The following is an 18,163-nucleotide window of genomic DNA, read 5'->3' on the forward strand; positions in this document are numbered from 1 at the left end:
TCTCTTGTAACACGAAACCTCTGTCTCGACGTGTATCTCAGCATAGGTTGATTATCGTTCCTGTCATCCTCTCGCACTGACTTTTGAGCAACGAATTTTCATCACCGGAGGAAGGAAAACAAAATTTGTCGAATGTTGATCGAAACAAAATAAAATATCACGTGCTGAGCGAAACTGCGTTCCCTGCTCATAATTTACGGATGAACCTGTTTGTTGTCATTTCGCAACAGGTGAGACATAAACACTTTATATTACTTAGAGTGGTTCAAAAGAAACGACTTCAATTAGGATTTTGATGCGGTTAAGCCAAATGGATGAACTGGTTGATGGCAGAATTCTCAGCCCTGAATTGGGTTCAGAGTATAGCTACTGATAATTAACACTCATTTTGTCCACACGATTGTAATGTTGGACGCACTTTAATAACGTGTCCTTAAGTTGTAGTTATTTGATGAACCGTTGATGCATTAGCTTCGGGGGAAGAAAGATAAATATTGCTGTATCCTGCAGGAATCAATGAATAAACAGGCTAATGAAAAAGAAAAATGACGATCACTAATAATACCACTACCGTTACCAAGTTCACTAACAATCACGTCAGTGACAACATCACAACATAGACTGTTCCAAATCAAAAGACTATGTGCTGTCAAAGATACATATTCCACAGGTGATCTCTCGCTACAAGCGCTGTGCACGCTATTTACTCATTCACGGTATAATAAATTACTCTCACCGCTATTTCGTTGGTCCCTTCCTATATTTCTGTGATAATATTGTGAGTAGAGGCGCAAAGACCTGCATATGAAGGGCTTATATCAATAGTGGTACAAGTCCATTTTTGTTCATATTCAGATACAGAGTCCTAAAGTTAAATGTGCTCTGCAAAATCTGCAGTTGAGATACCAGAAATATTCAAGCATATGGCTTCTTGCTAGAGGTGAACCTCTCTTTCTGTTTGTTTGGCTCATTAATTTCAGAAGCATTGTAGACAGAAAAGTGGAGGTAATGGACTTGTACTACTTTTAAAATAAGTCCTTTATATATGTTTAATACAACCGTCATAACTGGGGAAAAACAAGGAAGTAAAAAAGGACGAATACCAACTCATCTCGTTTCTTTGTTACGCAATTAGTAGCTAAGCAGCTTGAAAACATAAGTAAATAGAAAATTTAAAGTTGTCATTGCCTGTCGACTGGACTCATGATAAACCCAAACCTGACAAGAATTATTTGTTTCTGAAACTTATCGTTTATCAAACATTTCGCGTGATCCTGATCAATCGAATTTCCAGGATATTTACTCCACTCTATCGAAAACATGCCTTATTTCTATCTATCTGACCGTAGTTATAAATAGATTTAAATTTATTTTCGAAATAAGAGTCTTTTTTATCTCAATGTGAAACTTCTTGTGCGTCACATAGCACATCAAAACTGTGATGCGGTATTTCCCTTACACGTGGCTCGTATAAATAATGAGCGACCCTCGTGACCACATAATCGCTCAACTCACCTCGTTGTCGAACTCCCAGGGCGTGAGGTGGAACCTGATAGCCGGCATGAAGGTGGTGGCCTGCAGCCAGCGGATGTACAGGTCGTAGGTGGGGTAGCCGCCGTGGTTCTCGGCGCCGCCCACCTGCTCCGGCATCACGAAGGGGTGGCCGACCATGCTGAGCTGCAGCAGCTTGGGCACCAGCGTCTTGAGGCCGTTCTGGCCGCTCCACGCGGTGTCGACGACGTCCATGAGGAAGAAGTGCGGCAGCTGCTGGCTCTCGACGCCGGAGCGCAGCGTCACCATGGGCCCGAACTGGCCGCCCGCCCTCGAGTACTCGTCCGAGAAGACCACGGGGCTCTTCTCCAGTGGCGTGATGTCCGCCGGCTGCGGCAGGTAGCTGGACTCGCCGTAGTCGAACCTGAACGTGTCCACCCCTGTCTCATTGCGGAGTGCCTGGAAAGAGATTGAGAACGCAGTGGCGTACCGTGAGAGATGATGTCCTCTGCATACAAGCAGACCTCAGAACAGGGGACAGGGAGAAAGTATGGGAGGATACCCCACGGTTGATAAATTATGTAAAGAAATGTGATGATGTAATCATCATGGGATATTGTAGTGCGGTAATAGGGGAAGAAATAAAAGAGTTCCTGAAGAGTATAGGATTGGTAGTTGAAATAGGATGGCAGAAAAGCAAACTAAGTTGTGCAATAAAGGTTAATTAGTAATTACGAATAAATTTTCAAAATTGGAAGATGGGGGAGCTATAAGTTGCAATGGTGGGAGACGCGCCGATATTTCGGATGGACATCGTAATCAGAGAGAGAGAGTCCGAAATCAGTTGTTGGATTGTGAGGCGTAGCCACAAACAGGTACAGTCTCGGACCACAATCGTGTAATGATGGAGTGCAGGCTAAAGTGTAAAAGATTCTCCAGAAAAATCAATGCGAAATGAAGTTGGGCACTGAAGAATGATGAGAAGCGTCCTATGCTCTCTAAGGCTGCAGTTACTGCAATACTGAACACAACAGCGGGCAGTTCGCTTAAAGAGGTATGGAAATCTCTGAAAAGGGCACTCACACAAATCGAATACACTAGCGTATCTACTAGTATGGTAACTGCGAAGGAACTGTGGGTAACACACGAAAAATTTCAGTTGATCGGCGGAAGAAGGAAGTTGAAAAATGCTCAGTTTGAGACAGATATGTCGCAATTAAGAAAGAAAAAACTAGGAAGTGTAGTGAAACCCCAGGCGACATGGTTTGTAGGAAAACGTGCAGAAATCGAAAGACGAATGGTCTCCAGAATGAGTGATATAGAAATGAGAAAATCTTTTCTTTTTTTTTCAATGAAAATCAAAGGCGTCAAATTTCAGACTCAAAACGGAATCCTACTGTTAAACGAAGAGGTAAGAACGGATATGTGGAAAGAGTATGTTGAAGGTAGGAGTAAATGTCCGATGACGCGACGGAAGAGAAAACGGGAGTCGACATGGAAGGCTCACACATTCCGCTATTAGAGTCAGACTTTGGCAGACCTTCAGAAGACTGGTGATCAAAAAAGGCCGAGGGCATAGACAACATTCCTTTGGAATTTCTAAAATCGTGAACGATCCCACAAACGTCTTGAAAGCTCATGCAACCAAGTTCCTGAGAAGAACAATTCACAGAAGAAAGGTAAAGAAATTTGAGGACCGTTTAGATAACAATCAGTTTGTCTTTCTGAAACGGGACACTTGGGAGTAACTTCTGACGTTGCAATGGGTAGTGGATTAAAACTGAAGAAGCTTTCGTAAGATTTGTGGAACTAGAAAAAGTGTTCCACAGTATAAAATTGTGTATGGTGTTCCAAATACTGGGAACAGTATAAGTAAGCTGTTGGGAAAGGGTTCTGTAATTAACTATGTAACAAAACCAGGAGGGAAGGATACGAAAGGGAGGGCTGAACGAAGTGCTCGAATTATAAAGAGTTAAAGATAGGAATGCGATCCTCCGCCCGTATCGTCCAATCAGTACATCGAGGAAATAATGACGGAAATAAAACAAAGCTTCAAGAGTGGAATTAGAATTGACGGTGAATAGAAACCAGTGAAAAGGTTCGCTGAAGACACTGTTATCCTCTGTGAATGTTGCGAAGAATTACACAACATGTTGACTATAATTTACAGTCTAATGAGTACACACTATGGATTGACTGTAAATAAATGAAAGACAGAAGTATAGAGCAATGACGGAATTGATATTAACGGAAACCTTAGCATAGAAATTGGTAATCACGAAGTAGAAAAGTTAAGTAATTCAGCAACCATGGAGACAAAGTAAAATATGACAAAAGAAGTAAGGAAATCGTAAAAAGCAAATCAGCACGAGGAAAGAGGTCATTCTTTGTTAAAAGAATTTTATTAGTATCAAAGGTAGGCCTCAACTTGAGGACCAGATACGGAGAATGTACGTACGAAGTACAGCACAGTATGATAATGAATTGTGGAGTGTACAGAAAAAGGAGAAAAAGAGAATCGATGAGTGAGATATTTTGCAGTAGGAAGGTGCTGAAAATTACGTGGACTGTAAGACAATGTATACAGAGATTCTCAGCGAAGAAAGGTAAATACTAATAAGAAAAACGGAAAAAAATGATAGGACATGTGTTATGATATCAAAGAAAACTTTCATTGCGCCAGAGATTGGAATACATCCAACAAATAATTGAGAACGTAGGTTACAGACTTTTACTCTGTGATTAAAAAAGTTGTCACAGGAGAAGAATTCGCGGCAGTCCGCATCAAAGCAGGCATAAGATTGATGACTTAAAAATAATAATAATGGTAAAAAATTCTATTAGAGGACTACGCAAGCGAGTCATGTTTTTATGACTAGATGTGTGTACAAACGAGAAGAATCGGAAACAAGGTGACAAATATTTCGTTAAATGGATGATTTAGTTTATTTACAACTAGCTTCAGGTTTTAGACCACCCAGGTACGGCAGCACATTGTTCCCTAACTGTCGTGTGCGTACTGTAAGATCTTCGGTACACACACCATCAGATTATTTGACTTGTCGCTCTAACGAAGCAGGCGAGTGTCAGCAGTATGTCTCGTGGTCTTATCGTGGCGTGTTTATCTTCTGCCGTTAGGTCAGACGATAGAAATACTACTTGCACGCTTAGAGTAGCAGATTGACGGTGACCAACTTTAAACAGAACTTTATTAATTTTCACACACATTTATTAAAATAATAGGAAATATAGACATTACGTAACTTGATTCTGGATGCTGTTTACAATTGACAATCTGAAGTTCCTTTGGTCTTGGTTGTTGTTGTTGTCTTCAGTCCTGAGACTGGTTTGATGCAGCTCTCCATGCTACTCTATCCTGTGCAAGCTGCTTCATCTCCCAGTACCTACTGCAACCTACATCCTTCTGAATCTGCTTAGTGTACTCATCTCTCGGTCTCCCTCTACGATTTTTACCCTCCACGCTGCCCTCCAATGGTAAATTTGTGATCCCTTGATGCCTCAAAACATGTCCTATCAACCGATCCCTTCTTCTAGTCAAGTTGTGCCACAAACTTCTCTTCTCCCAAATCCTATTCAATACCTCCTCATTAGTTACGTGATCTATCCACCTTATCCTCAGTATTCTTCTGTAGCACCACATTTCGAAAGCTTCTATTCTCTTCTTGTCCAAACTAGTTATCGTCCATGTTTCACTTCCATACATGGCTACACTCCAAACAAATACTTTCAGAAACGACTTCCTGATACATAAATCTATATTCGAAGTTAACAAATTTCTCTTCTTCAGAAACGCTTTCCTTGCCATTGCCAGTCTACATTTTATATCCTCTCTACTTCGACCATCATCAGTTATTTTACTTCCTAAATAGCAAAACTCCTTTACTACTTTAAGTGTCTCATTTCCTAATCTAATTCCCTCAGCATCACCCGATTTAATTTGACTACATTCCATTATCCTCGTTTTGCTTTTGTTAATGTTCATCTTATATCCTCCTTTCGAGACACTGTCCATTCCGTTCAACTGCACTTCCAAGTGCTTTGCCGTCTCTGACAGAATTACAATGTCATCGGCGAACCTCAAAGTTTTTACTTCGTCTCCATGAATTTTAATACCTACTCCAAATTTTTCTTTTGTTTCCTTTACTGCTTGCTCAATATACAGATTGAATAACATCGGGGAGAGGCTACAACCCTGTCTCACTCCTCTCCCAACCACTGCTTCCCTTTCATGCCCCTCGACTCTTATGACTGCCATCTGGTTTCTGTACAAATTATAAATAGCCTTTCGCTCCCTGTATCTTACCCCTGCCACCTTTAGAATTTGAAAAAGAGTATTCCAGTCAACATTGTCAAAAGCTTTCTCTAAGTCTACAAATGCTAGAAACGTAGGTTTGCCTTTTCTTAATCTTTCTTCTAAGATAAGTCGTAAGGTCAGTATTGCCTCACGTGTTCCAACATTTCGACGGAATCCAAACTGATCCTCCCCGAGGTCTGCATCTACCAGTTTTTCCATTCGTCTGTAAAGAATTCGCGTTAGTATTTTGCAGCCGTGGCTTATTAAACTGATAGTTCGGTAATTTTCACAACTGTCAGCACCTGCTTTCTTTGGGATTGGAATTATTATATTCTTGAAGTATGAGGGTATTTCGCCTGTCTCATACATCTTGCTCACCAGCTGGTAGAGTTTTGTCAGGACTGGTTGTCCCAAGGCTGTCAGTAGTTCTAATGGAATGTTGTCTACTCCGGGGGCCTTGTTTCGACTCAGGTCTTTCAGTGCTCTGTCAAACTCTTCACGCAGTATCGTATCTCCCATTTCGTCTTCATCTACATCCTCTTCCATTTCCATAATATTGTTCTCAAGTACATCGCCCTTGTATAAACCTTCTATATACTCCTTCCATCTTTCTGCCTTCCCTTCTTTGCTTAGAACTGGGCTGCCATCTGAGCTCTTGATATTCATACACGTGGTTCTCTTCTCTCCAAAGGTCTCTTTAATTTTCCTGTAGGCAGTATCTATCTTACCCTAGTGAGATAAGCTTCTACATCCTTACATTTGTCCTCTAGCCATCCCTGTTTAGCCATTTTGCACTTCCTGTCAATCTCATTTTTGAGACGTTTGTATTCCTTTTTGCCTGCTTCATTTACTGCATTTTTATATTTTCTCCTTTCATCAATTAAATTCAATATTTCTTCTGTTACCCAAGGATTTCTAGCAGCCCTCGTCTTTGTACCTACTTTATCCTCTGCTGCCTTCACTACTACATCCCTCAGAGCTACCCATTCTTCTTCTACTGTATTTCTTTCCCCTATTCCTGTCAATTGTTCCCTTATGCTCTCCCTGAAACTCTGTACAACCTCTGGTTCTTTCAGTTTATCCAGGTCCCATCTCCTTAATTTCCCACATTTTTGCAGTTTCTTCTGTTTTAATCTACAGGTCATAACCAATAGATTGTGGTCGGAGTCAACATCTGCCCCTGGAAATGTCTTACAACTTAAAACCTGGTTCCTAAATCTCTGTCTTACCATCATATAATCTATCTGATACCTTTTAGTATCTCCAGGGTTCTTCCACGTATACAACCTTCTTTCATGATTCTTAAACCAAGTGTTAGCTACGATTAAGTTGTGCTCTGTGCAAAATTCTACTAGGCGGCTTCCTCTTTCATTTCTTAGCCCCAATCCATATTCACCTACTATGTTTCCTTCTCTCCCTTTTCCTACACTCGAATTCCAGTCACCCATTACTATTAAATTTTCGTCTCCCTTCACTATCTGAATAATTTCTTTTATTTCATCGTACATTTCTTCAATTTCTTCATCATCTGCAGAGCTAGTTGGCATATAAACTTGTACTACTGTAGTAGGTGTGGGCTTCGTATCTATCTTGGCCACAATAATGCGTTCACTATGCTGTTTGTAGTAGCTTACCCGCATTCCTATTTTCCTATTCATTATTAAACCTACTCCTGCATTACCCCTATTTGATTTTGTGTTTATAACCCTGTAGTCACCTGACCAGAAGTCTTGTTCCTCCTGCCACCGAACTTCACTAATTCCCACTATATCTAACTTTAACCTATCCATTTCCCTTTTTAAATTTTCTAACCTACCTGCCCGATTAAGGGATCAGACATTCCACGCTCCGATCCGTAGAACGCCAGTTTTCTTGCTCCTGCTAACGACATCCTCCTGAGTAGTCCCCGCCCGGAGATCCGAATGGGGGACTATTTTACCTCCGGAATATTTTACCCAAGAGGATGCCATCATCATTTAATCATACAGTAAAGCTGCATGTCCTCGGGAAAAATTACGGCTGTAGTTTCCCCTTGCTTTCAGCCGTTCGCAGTACCAGCACAGCAAGGCCGTTTTGGTTAATGTTGCAAGGCCAGATCAGTCAATCATCCAGACTGCTGCCCCTGCAACTGCTGAAAAGGCTGCTGCCCCTCTTCAGGAACCACACGTTTGTCTGGCCTCTCAACAGATACCCCTCCGTTGTGGTTGCACCTACGGTACGGCCATCTGTATCGCTGAGGCACGCAAGCCTCCCCACCAACGGCAAGGTCCATGGTTCATGGGGGGGGGGGGGGGGGGGGGGTTGGTCTTGGTACGTTAACCTTATTCTCACATATCTCTGATACTTGACAATGTGTCTATACATTTATCTTCATGGCTGTGTACAGGAATATGATAATCGTATTAGGCGCAGACTGAAACTTGACTATAGACTGGTACAGACAAATGCAGACTAATTCAGACTGACTAATCGAAGTTCTGTACACTCGTTATAATACCTCGCACGTTCAGGTATCACTGCGCGAGTAAGATCCGCGAGGAGAAAAGGTTCTACATTATCAGCAATCTCATGGGATGGATTACATATTAATACGCGGATCGGCGGAAACAGAATTCGGTCCGTCTCTAAGACGGACGAGTGCTGCGCCTGCGCTGTTGTGCATAGCGGTGCGCCCTCTAGTGGGAAAATTGTGTACGCGCTGACTACCCGGAACTATGTACACAATTCTAACACATATTCGTTTCTGTCAATCATCTTCATTTTTTTATCAGAATGCATTCAAACAGTCTCTGAGTTCTCATTTCTGTGATATACACCACGTACCTCATTTGCTCGTCGCTTTGAAAAAGACACCGAAGTCTTACTTGCAATGTCAACCGATAGTAGGTATTTGAAAAGACGAAATGTACAATCATAAGTTAAGCAAAAAAATATCATTTCAGAGAAACAGCAGAAATGGATTTAAAGGGAAAATGAAATTTGATGCTTCCAGACAATTTATTCTGCACCAAGTGCTGCATATAATTAAATTTATATTCGGATAAATTTATTCGGCTTGATTTAACGTCTAATGAACTGATGAAAAATGCATATAAGAAAGTGAATGAAAAGCTTACTAACACTCTTGACTGAGAATTGTCCCAAGTGTTCTGCTTTTTTATTAGGCTCTTGAGTGAAGTTACGACCTTGGTGAGCTACAGGCAAAATTACTGCATGCTTGCAGCGTACATTAAAGGCAAGATATTCTAATTACTCATCATACGATATATCCACGTCGGCTACCTAGTTATTTCAAAAACATATATTCTCAGTAGATGTTCGTTTGCAGGACAGAATATCTCTAAGCGTTTTACACAATGTACTTCTAATTCCCTCTGAACAGTCAAAGATGAATATAATTTGTTTATATGGATTACAGGAACCGCAAGAAGCTCTGCAAGCGATTGATTGTATTTAAGTAGAGGCATACTTTGTTGCTGATTCCTATCACATAGATACGAGATTCGCCAGCGAAGCTACTCACCGAAAGTTTGTCCGTCTACCAAGCTGCTGCGTCTGGGTTGGTGAAGTCGACAACGCCGCCATATCCCCTCCACCAGCGAGTGGCCGTGCTGCCGTTACTGTTCTGCACGAGGTACCCGTTGGCCAGCGCCTCAGAGAAATACGGCTCGCAGTTTTCGTTTACAAATGGGTGCATCCACAACGCGACGGAGAACCCTAGAGCGTGGAGGTCATCCGTGAGCGCACGCATGTCGCTGAACTTGGTCGTGTCGACGGTCATACTGCCGTAGCACGTTTCCCATTTGTCAGATATCTCGATAACGCTGTAGTCGAACCCGTGCTCAGTTATATTGGCGACCCTGTCCCTCACGTTGTCTTCTGGAGGCGCCACTGTCCAGATGGGATATGTTGCCATGCGTTCGTCTGGGATCTCGTCGGGCTTACCCATGTACGTCTGGAGGACGTGCTCGTGCGCCTGTCTCGGGTCCTCGTACGAACACAGCTCGAACTGCAGCACGTTGTCGGTTCGGTCCTCTGGGTAAGGAGACTCGTTCTCGGCAGTGAAGCACAGTTTGTTGAGGGTCGCGTCGGTGTTCTGGTCGATGAAGAGAGGACTGTTTGCATGTACGCGGGCGGCTCTGCCGTCGGAGAAGAGCCAGTAGCGCGAGGCGATGGCGGCGTGGTCCCTCTTGTTGGTGTCGTATGCGTAGTGGTCGTACACGTTCTGCTCCGTTGGCCACTTCTGGTAGGTCGATTCGATACCTCCGTAGATGTGGCTCGAAAGGTGGCGCTGACACAGTCTGATGGGCACAGTCGGAACGTCAATCGTCAGCCGGCCTTCAAAACAACGGCCCGCCCTGTCTTGGCGCCGCAAGACGAACCTGGAGCTTCCAAAGTCAAAGGACTCCTCATCCAGACGTCTCTCGTGGCGCGGAGCTGCAGGCAGCTCGTCTCCGGGAACCTCGATGTATCCCAGTTCCACCTCCTGGCCGCCTAAAACACGCAAGTAATTATCCCATTTGAGTGAATTTGCTATAGTCTTAAATATGAAAGAACTATTATGAAATACTGAAGTACACTCGAGTGCAAATTTATGTTTACCATAAAGGGTACCGAAAAAGTGGTCTGCAGTTTCTACACACCGGAAAGTGCTACATTCTACAAATTGTTGAAACAATAATATTCTCAGTATCACCATAAATGTCTACTTCAGCCTTTTATGTACAAGTAATGACTCTATAATGAACTAAGCTGACATTCCTCTCATTTATGGTGCAACTTTAGATAATACGGAGGAACTACAAATAATTACGCATCACGCATGAAGCTTCTTTAGAGTACTGTTCGAGAGAGTGACACCCTTGCAACATTTCATATCATATAATTGGACAGAATATGACAGTAATAATTTTCCACTTTTCCATATCTATCATTTGAACAGTACTCTTGCTCATCAAGTAAAGGGTACATCAAAGACACCTCCGTACCGTCTATTTAAAATATTGTTGCTGTTATCTGAAATCAGAACAGAACGAAATAGCAAAATAGAGTGATGCATCTTAGAAAGGACACAAAGTTGGCTACTCTGTAGCTACGGTCAACGATGAAGAAACTGTCTATGACGGAGACCCACGAAATTCCGCTATCTAAACAAGCGATTGTTCTGACATACGGTTTATTCATTTCTTGCCTATCAATTTGTGTATAAACAACACTGATGAAACGATGGAGATAATAACACTTATAGCTTTTGTGCAAGTATTAGCAGTTTACAGAGACATAAGAATTTTTCCTTTACTTTGACGTTTAAATGAAATTTATTTTTATTTTTGTATTAGACGTAACACTAGACTACCGAATATGTTATGTACAATAATCAAAGTAGTTATGGATTTACAAGCTAAAATCATAAAAATGGTATCAGTTAAACGTAGGAGGTATAGAGTGAGTCATAGGAGGATCATTGTAAAATCAATATTCGTCTTTTGTTTGACATCCTTCACCTGTCACTTCCCTCTTCATCTTTCTTCCTCCTGGCCTGGCAATGTTAGGAAGTATATAGTAATGTAAATTTATATAAGTGAAAATAATCACTTATTTTTTGTCCAAACATTGTGTCATGGTCTTTCCTTTATACTAATGTCACGCTTATGTTGGTAACAGTTTTTGTAATGAAATGTAGGTGGGTTTTGCTATATGAATGGTAATACCCCATTGTGGGCATTTTTTTCTTAGCCGCCATTACGGCCATTTCACCGAGGTAGATGCCAACTGTAGTTCTTATCCGGGATCTGCTTGCTATATAATTTACGAAGTCCGAGTTGATATTGAGACCAATATTCACACACTTGAGAGATTCAAAGCTGACACTATAGCGAAGAATAAGAAACCAAGCCAGTTTTTCGCGAAACATATCTTTCTTGCCAGTCACGATTCTCCTCTAGAATTAAACTGGTAACATCTCGTAGGACTATCGAATTACACCACTACTATGCAGTATATGTTATTTTATTTCAAAATACCTATGTTCCATGACCGTTTGTTACTTTTTCATATAATGCAAAGAAATGTACAAGGATATTAATTGAATGCATATACCATAAGGACATAATATAATTAATCAAACCTTGGAAAGTAATTTTTAGAGGCTACAATACGATGAAAGACGATATACCACTCATTCCACCTAGTTCTGCTTTCTTCAGTTGCAAAATTTAATTGATTGAAGCCTAGCCATTTGCAAACTTTGTAGTTATTATGTAATTACTGTTACGTTTTGTAAAAGAGTCACAAGATGGAGGAAATACGTAAACGTGAGCTGGACGTAGTGATCCGCGCTCATTTTAAAATGAAAGAAAATTTGCTTATCTGTGATGATGAGCTGCGCGTAAATGCCATCTGTGAATCGAGTGTACAATTAGTTCACTGCGGTAAGTACTAGACTCGAAAAGCCGCATTGCGTGTTAGTGTGGTGATTGGCCGGTAGCGCTTCACATTAACGGCTTCTTCACATCCAGGGACTCAGTCTAATCGGGTACCAGAGGGTGTATTCGCAGCTGAAAATTTAAAGAACATGACAGAGTGAACTTACGTCTTCGGCCATGGACGAAACTATTGCTGAACCTTTTAATGTCATAAGAGACCCTACTACGTTGATTTTACAAAAAGTAGAGAGTATAGCCAACAAAAAAGTGGCTTATCCCATCATCTTGTGGAAACAACAGGCGAGGTCAAAAAACTGAGCTGTTAAAAGCCGAGAACGCTAGTCACGTGGCCAACGACTGGCAAGCTGATCTAGAAATCATAACTGACGGGATCTCAGACTTGAACCTGTAGAGAAACTGACTGAAATTTGCGACAGAAACTATGAAATCCGCCCTTCAACAGGTAGCAACCCAAGTAGACCATCTCTTGACTCATCCTGAAACAAAATTAGATGACTTTACAATGCTACTGTTAGGCGACTTCAATGCACAAATAGACAGAGAAAAGAAATTTAGAAATGTAGAAATGCCTAGCTCATAGAAGCACCATTAGTGACAGGGCAGTGTTTTAATTCTCCATACTGTCAAAGGCCTTCAAAAAAATCAGTCGATCTTAAAATTCCAGTCAAAATATTTAATGTAAATTAAGATGTCAGGAATCAGGCACAACGATAAAGGAGCCTGGATCAGCGTTGACTCGGTTCGTGACATGCCTGTTGATATCTACATCTACATCTACATCTACATGATTACTCTGCAATTCACATTTAAGTGCTTGGCAGAGGGTTTATCGAACCACAATCATACTATCTCCCTATCATTCCACTCCCGAACAGCGCGCGGGAAAATCGAACACCTAAACCTTTCTGTTCGATCTCTGATTTCTCCTATTTTATTTTGATGATCATTCTTACCTATGTAGGTTAGGCTCAACAAAATATAATCGCATTTGGAAGAGAAAGTTGGTGACTGAAATTTCGTAAATAGATCTCGCCGCGACGAAAAACGTCTTTGCTTTAATGACTTCCATCCCAACTAGCGTATCATATTTGCCACACTCTCTCCCCTATTACGTGATAATACAAAACGAGATGCTTGCCCTTTTTTGCACCCTTTCGATGTCCTCCGTCAATCTCACCTGGTACGGATCCCACAACGAGCAGCAATATTCTAACAGAGGACGAACGAGTGTAGTGTAATCTTTAGTGGACTTGTTGCATCTTCTAAGTGTCCTGGCTCGCCTTCCCCACAACGCAATAAGTACGGACAGGGAATAAATATGTAATGGTGCTTGATCATGGATAAGCAGGAATGGCTAAGCAGGCTGGAGGACAAATGTAACGATCTAAAAGCATATATCAATAGGGACAAGATACATGCTGCCTACAGGGCAATTAAAGAGACCTTTGGAGAAAAGAGAACCATCTGTATCAATATCAAAAGCCCAGCTGGAAGAGCAGTCCTAAGCAAAGAAAAGGAAGCAGAGAGGTGGAAGAAGTATATAGAGTGTCTATACAAGGGAGATGTACCTCAGAGAAATATTATGGAAATGAAAGTGGATGTAGATGAAAGTGAGATGGGAGATGTGATACAGTGTGAAGAATTTTATAAAGCACTGATAGACTCAAGTCGAAACAAGGCCCCCGGAGTAAACAACATCCGTTAGAGCTACTGATAGCCTTGGGAGAGCCAGCCATGACAAAACTCTTCTACCTGGAGAGCAAGATGTATGAGACAAGCGAAATATCCTCAGACTTCAAGAAGAATGTAATAATTCTAATTCCAAAGAAAGCATGTGCTGACAGACGTGAAATTTACCGAACTATCCGTTTAATAAGTCACGGTTACAAAATAACAACACGACTTCTTTACAGAATTATGGAAAAAGTGGTAGAAGCTGACCTCAGGGAAGATCAGTTTGGTTTCCGGAGAAATGTGGGAACATTTAAGGCAATCGTATGACTTCTCATGGGTTAAGGGATGGCAAACCGACGTTTATAACATTTGTAGACTTAGAGAAAGCTTTTGACAGTGTCGACTGGAATACTCTCTTTCAAATTCTAAAGGTGGCAGGGGTAAAATACAGGGAGCAGAAGGCTATTTGCAATTTTTACAGAAGCCAGACAGCAGTTTTAAGATTTGAGAGGCGTGAAAACGAAAAAGTAGTTGAGGAGGGAGTGTTGTAGCCCATCCCAGAGGTTACTCAGTCTGTATACTGATAAGTCCAGGGAGAAGAAATAAAAACTCTGGAGTTCTCCGATGACGTAATTCTGTCAGAGAAAGCAAAGGACTTGGAAGAGCAGTTGAAAGGAATGGATATTGTGTTAAAACGAGGATACAAGATGAGCTCAACGTAAGCAAAGGAAGGATGAGCGAATGCAGTTGAATTAAATCAGGTGAGTCTGAAGGAGTTAGATTAGGAACCAAGTCGTAGTAGTACACAAGTTTTGCTGTTTGAGCAACAAAATAACTAATAATGGCGGAAGTAGCAAGAATATAAAATGTAGACTTGCAATGGCAAGAGAAAGAGAAGAAGAGAAATTTGTTATCTTCGAATATAGGTTTGACTGGAGGTCATTTCTGAAATTATTTATGTGGAGTGCAGCCAACATGGATGAGAAACATGGACGTAGAAACAATTTAGAGAGAATAAGAGCTTTGGAAATGTGGTGCTACAGAAGTACGCTGAAGATTAGATGGGTAGATCACGTAACTAATGAGGAGGCACTGAACAGAAATGTGGAAAAGAGAAATTTGTGGCACAACCTGACTAGAAGAAAGGATCGGCAGGTAGTACACATTCTGAGGCACCAAGGGATCATCAATTTTGTATTGGAGGGAAGCATGGGAGGTAAAAATTGAAGAGGGAGACAGAGAGATGAACACAGTAACCAGATTCAGAAGGATGTAAGTTGCAGTAGTTTCTCGGAATTGAATAAGTTTGCACAGGATAGGTTACCATGAAGAGCTGCATCAAACCAGTCTTAGTACTGAAGACCTCGACAACAACAACAACAAAAACAGTTCGGTTGCAAGGTATGCACGATGTTGAAACTGAATATGATAGTGACGTATCTGTTGGAGGTGTAGCACTAGCGTAGGGTTTTGAAGTTTTATAAGACGTATAGAACCAGGAAAATAAAAGAAACAAAATTACACTTTAAGTCAGTTGATGCGAGAGTCCTGGCAACAAGTAGCCTACTGATATTTCTGTTTCAAAGGAAGATTAGAAGGCGAATAAAAGAATAGATTTGGTAAATGAGAAGATCACGGTAGTTGCTCACAAGATGAAGGAAGAAATTGAAGCGCCAAATTCATGAATAGTATAAGTTAAAAATAATTTTGGAAGAAGAGTAGAAACTGACTGTGGACGCAGAATCGAGGAAGTGAGATACTAAACTAAAATCACCAGTAGCGAACTGAATAACAAAGCAGATACTTTAAATGGCTAATTTGTCCAATAAGCCGAAAGGGTGAAAATAAATGTGCAAACAGTTGGTGATGCCATAAAAACATAACGTTATAAGAAACAAAAACCCTGTAACAGGAGAAATTCGCAAAAAATTGACTTATTTAGAATCGAATGTTGGACAGAGAAGAAGTGTCACTAACGACAAATCATATTCTGCTGTCCAATTTTCGGTGGAAAAAATATTTTGTCTTGCAGGCGGAATATATCCAGTGGTTTCTGAGGATGAATGCCGGAAAATGTTCTCGAAAGTATTCAATGAAACACGTATTGGCTCGCGATGCACGTGGGTGTTGGATTAGAACCTTGATAAACTGCTTAGGCATTAATGATTTCGTCTGAAAATTTATTGCCAAATGTGATCGAAACAAAGGGAAATAAATGTGAAACGAGAATTTAAAAACGAGCAGGGATTTCAGCGCCAGAGACGATGAAGTAAATTCGAGACGTTTTGGTTAAAAATTTAGAATATTTCAACTCATGGGTCAAGTCCATGATTCATGGAGAAAAGCAAAATGATCTAACTCGGCCGAATCTTGTAACTAGAATAGAAATATGTGACCTAGACTGCCGAAGTTCTCACGAAATTATAAAATAAGATGACTGTGATCTCCTACAACACAATGTTGTCATGTCTTCCTGAAACTATTCACTATAGTGCCTCTTTCTTCGTGTTCCACTGCAACTATCACTGTATACGAAAATAGTACTTATACGTCAGACTTACATATCAGGTTGGTTTTGTACATAAGTTTTTAACACTGAAACATTCTGCAGAACAGTGTGGAATCTAAAAACTCGAAAAACATGATTAACTGAAAGCTGCTTAAGGTAATATAATTAATAAATTGTGTCTTCTCACAAAATTTTGCTGAAGCAATCAGTTTGTGAGTACTTTGATACGTATATTTTGTATTTTGAATTTTGGTTATTTAAGACATGGCTTTGGTTACTCCATTCGAGCAGATTGTTGTTCGGAAGAGAATAAATAACATAAATTTCACATCTGTTCACGCTGGTTATTACACACATTAATTCGAAGAACAGGTTTAATTATATGAAACAATTAGCTGTGGTCCAGAAATGCACAATGCCCCTTTTGCCTCTTCTTCTAGTGATGGATTACAGCACTGATCGGGTACTGTGGACATATTGTCTAGAAATGGTTGCAGACGTCGGTAGCTAACAGTGAGCACTGAGGCAACTTTGAACAGGTGGCCAGACAGCTAGCTGTTGGCGCTCCACGCACTCACCCGTGTCGGTCAGTATCAGGATCCGTCCGATGGCCTCGTCGTAGTGGGTGTCGAGGCCTGCAGCGGTTGCGGCAGGCGCCACCAGCAAAACACCCAGCAGCAGCAGCGTCGGGGTCGCCCACATTGCTGAGGCAGACAAGCATACAGGCTAATTAACTGATAGTCACGCACCACCCCAAGTGACGACCACAAAACAGATGGCACCCAACATACGACACAGTGATCAAGCACATGGATAAACAGAGCATTACATTTATGACAAATGAGGAACAGTCACGTGCTCTGACACGTCGATTACGTTGATTTTCTCATTTGCAAAATTAATTTTCCAGCGATTTCAGATTCAACTATTTAAGTAAACCGCGTTAAAAACCTCATATTTTGGCTTGGAACCGCTCATGTTCCGCTTGGAATAGCCTGATGACCTGTCAGCAATTTCTTTTAATACCAAGATAATCTTATTTACCACGGAAGCGTATCGATATCAGACGCTATCGTAAGGAGTAGTAACTAATCGTCTGTACAGACTATGTCAAAGGAATTTACCTCGGATAACATGAGAGCCTGCATTATCGTTTTGAATGGGATGGTGACTGCATCTGCGTTCATTATGTACATGTATAGAACAAATTAGCAAATACTAGTCAAGTATCATATCCTTAATATCTTTAATTTTTACAGCACGTTGGCACACTTCATCAGGGCCCAAAGGAAGAAGAAAATAAACTGTAATGAGAATATAGAGTGTGTCACAAAAATGTGGAACTCCAGAATTTTACAGCTCAGCAGATAATCGAAACAAATGTCTCGCTCATTGAATTCTTCAGTGATAAACTTGACTACGCTATGAGATTTGTCAAATGTATATTATTAATACAAATGTTTGAGCAGTATTGAATTTTTTACATCTCATAATATCGGAAATAAGAAGTGATGCATACAAATGCAGAAAAACATTCCGACGCTGTTCATCGTTGACAAACAATTATTTTAATGTCCCGTCTCAGAGCTACAGCATTTGTAACTTAGCATTATACATGGGAAGCAACAGTTTGTTGTAGCTATGCAAAGACTGTCATGTTCGTTATCTACACAACTTTAAGATCTCCCGCTTCACCCTCACTATCTAAAATTCGTCGGTTACTTCCAC

At 41.0% G+C, this 18,163-nt stretch overlaps 1 protein-coding gene across 1 annotated transcript; it reads right to left on the reverse strand.

Annotated features, from left to right (window-relative positions):
* Nucleotides 1-1,506: 1,506 nt before the first annotated feature.
* LOC126281782 (myogenesis-regulating glycosidase-like) lies at nt 1,507-17,137 on the reverse strand. Its single transcript, XM_049980988.1, has 3 exons — nt 17,014-17,137; nt 9,360-10,300; nt 1,507-1,950 (listed from the first exon to the last, which is right to left on the reverse strand). The coding sequence occupies exons 1-3, from the start codon at nt 17,135-17,137 to the stop codon at nt 1,507-1,509; spliced, it is 1,509 nt and encodes a 502-aa protein (XP_049836945.1).
* Nucleotides 17,138-18,163: the final 1,026 nt, after the last annotated feature.

The sequence above is a fragment of the Schistocerca gregaria genome, chromosome 7, assembly GCF_023897955.1.
Source record: "Schistocerca gregaria isolate iqSchGreg1 chromosome 7, iqSchGreg1.2, whole genome shotgun sequence".
NCBI lineage: Eukaryota > Metazoa > Arthropoda > Insecta > Orthoptera > Acrididae > Schistocerca > Schistocerca gregaria.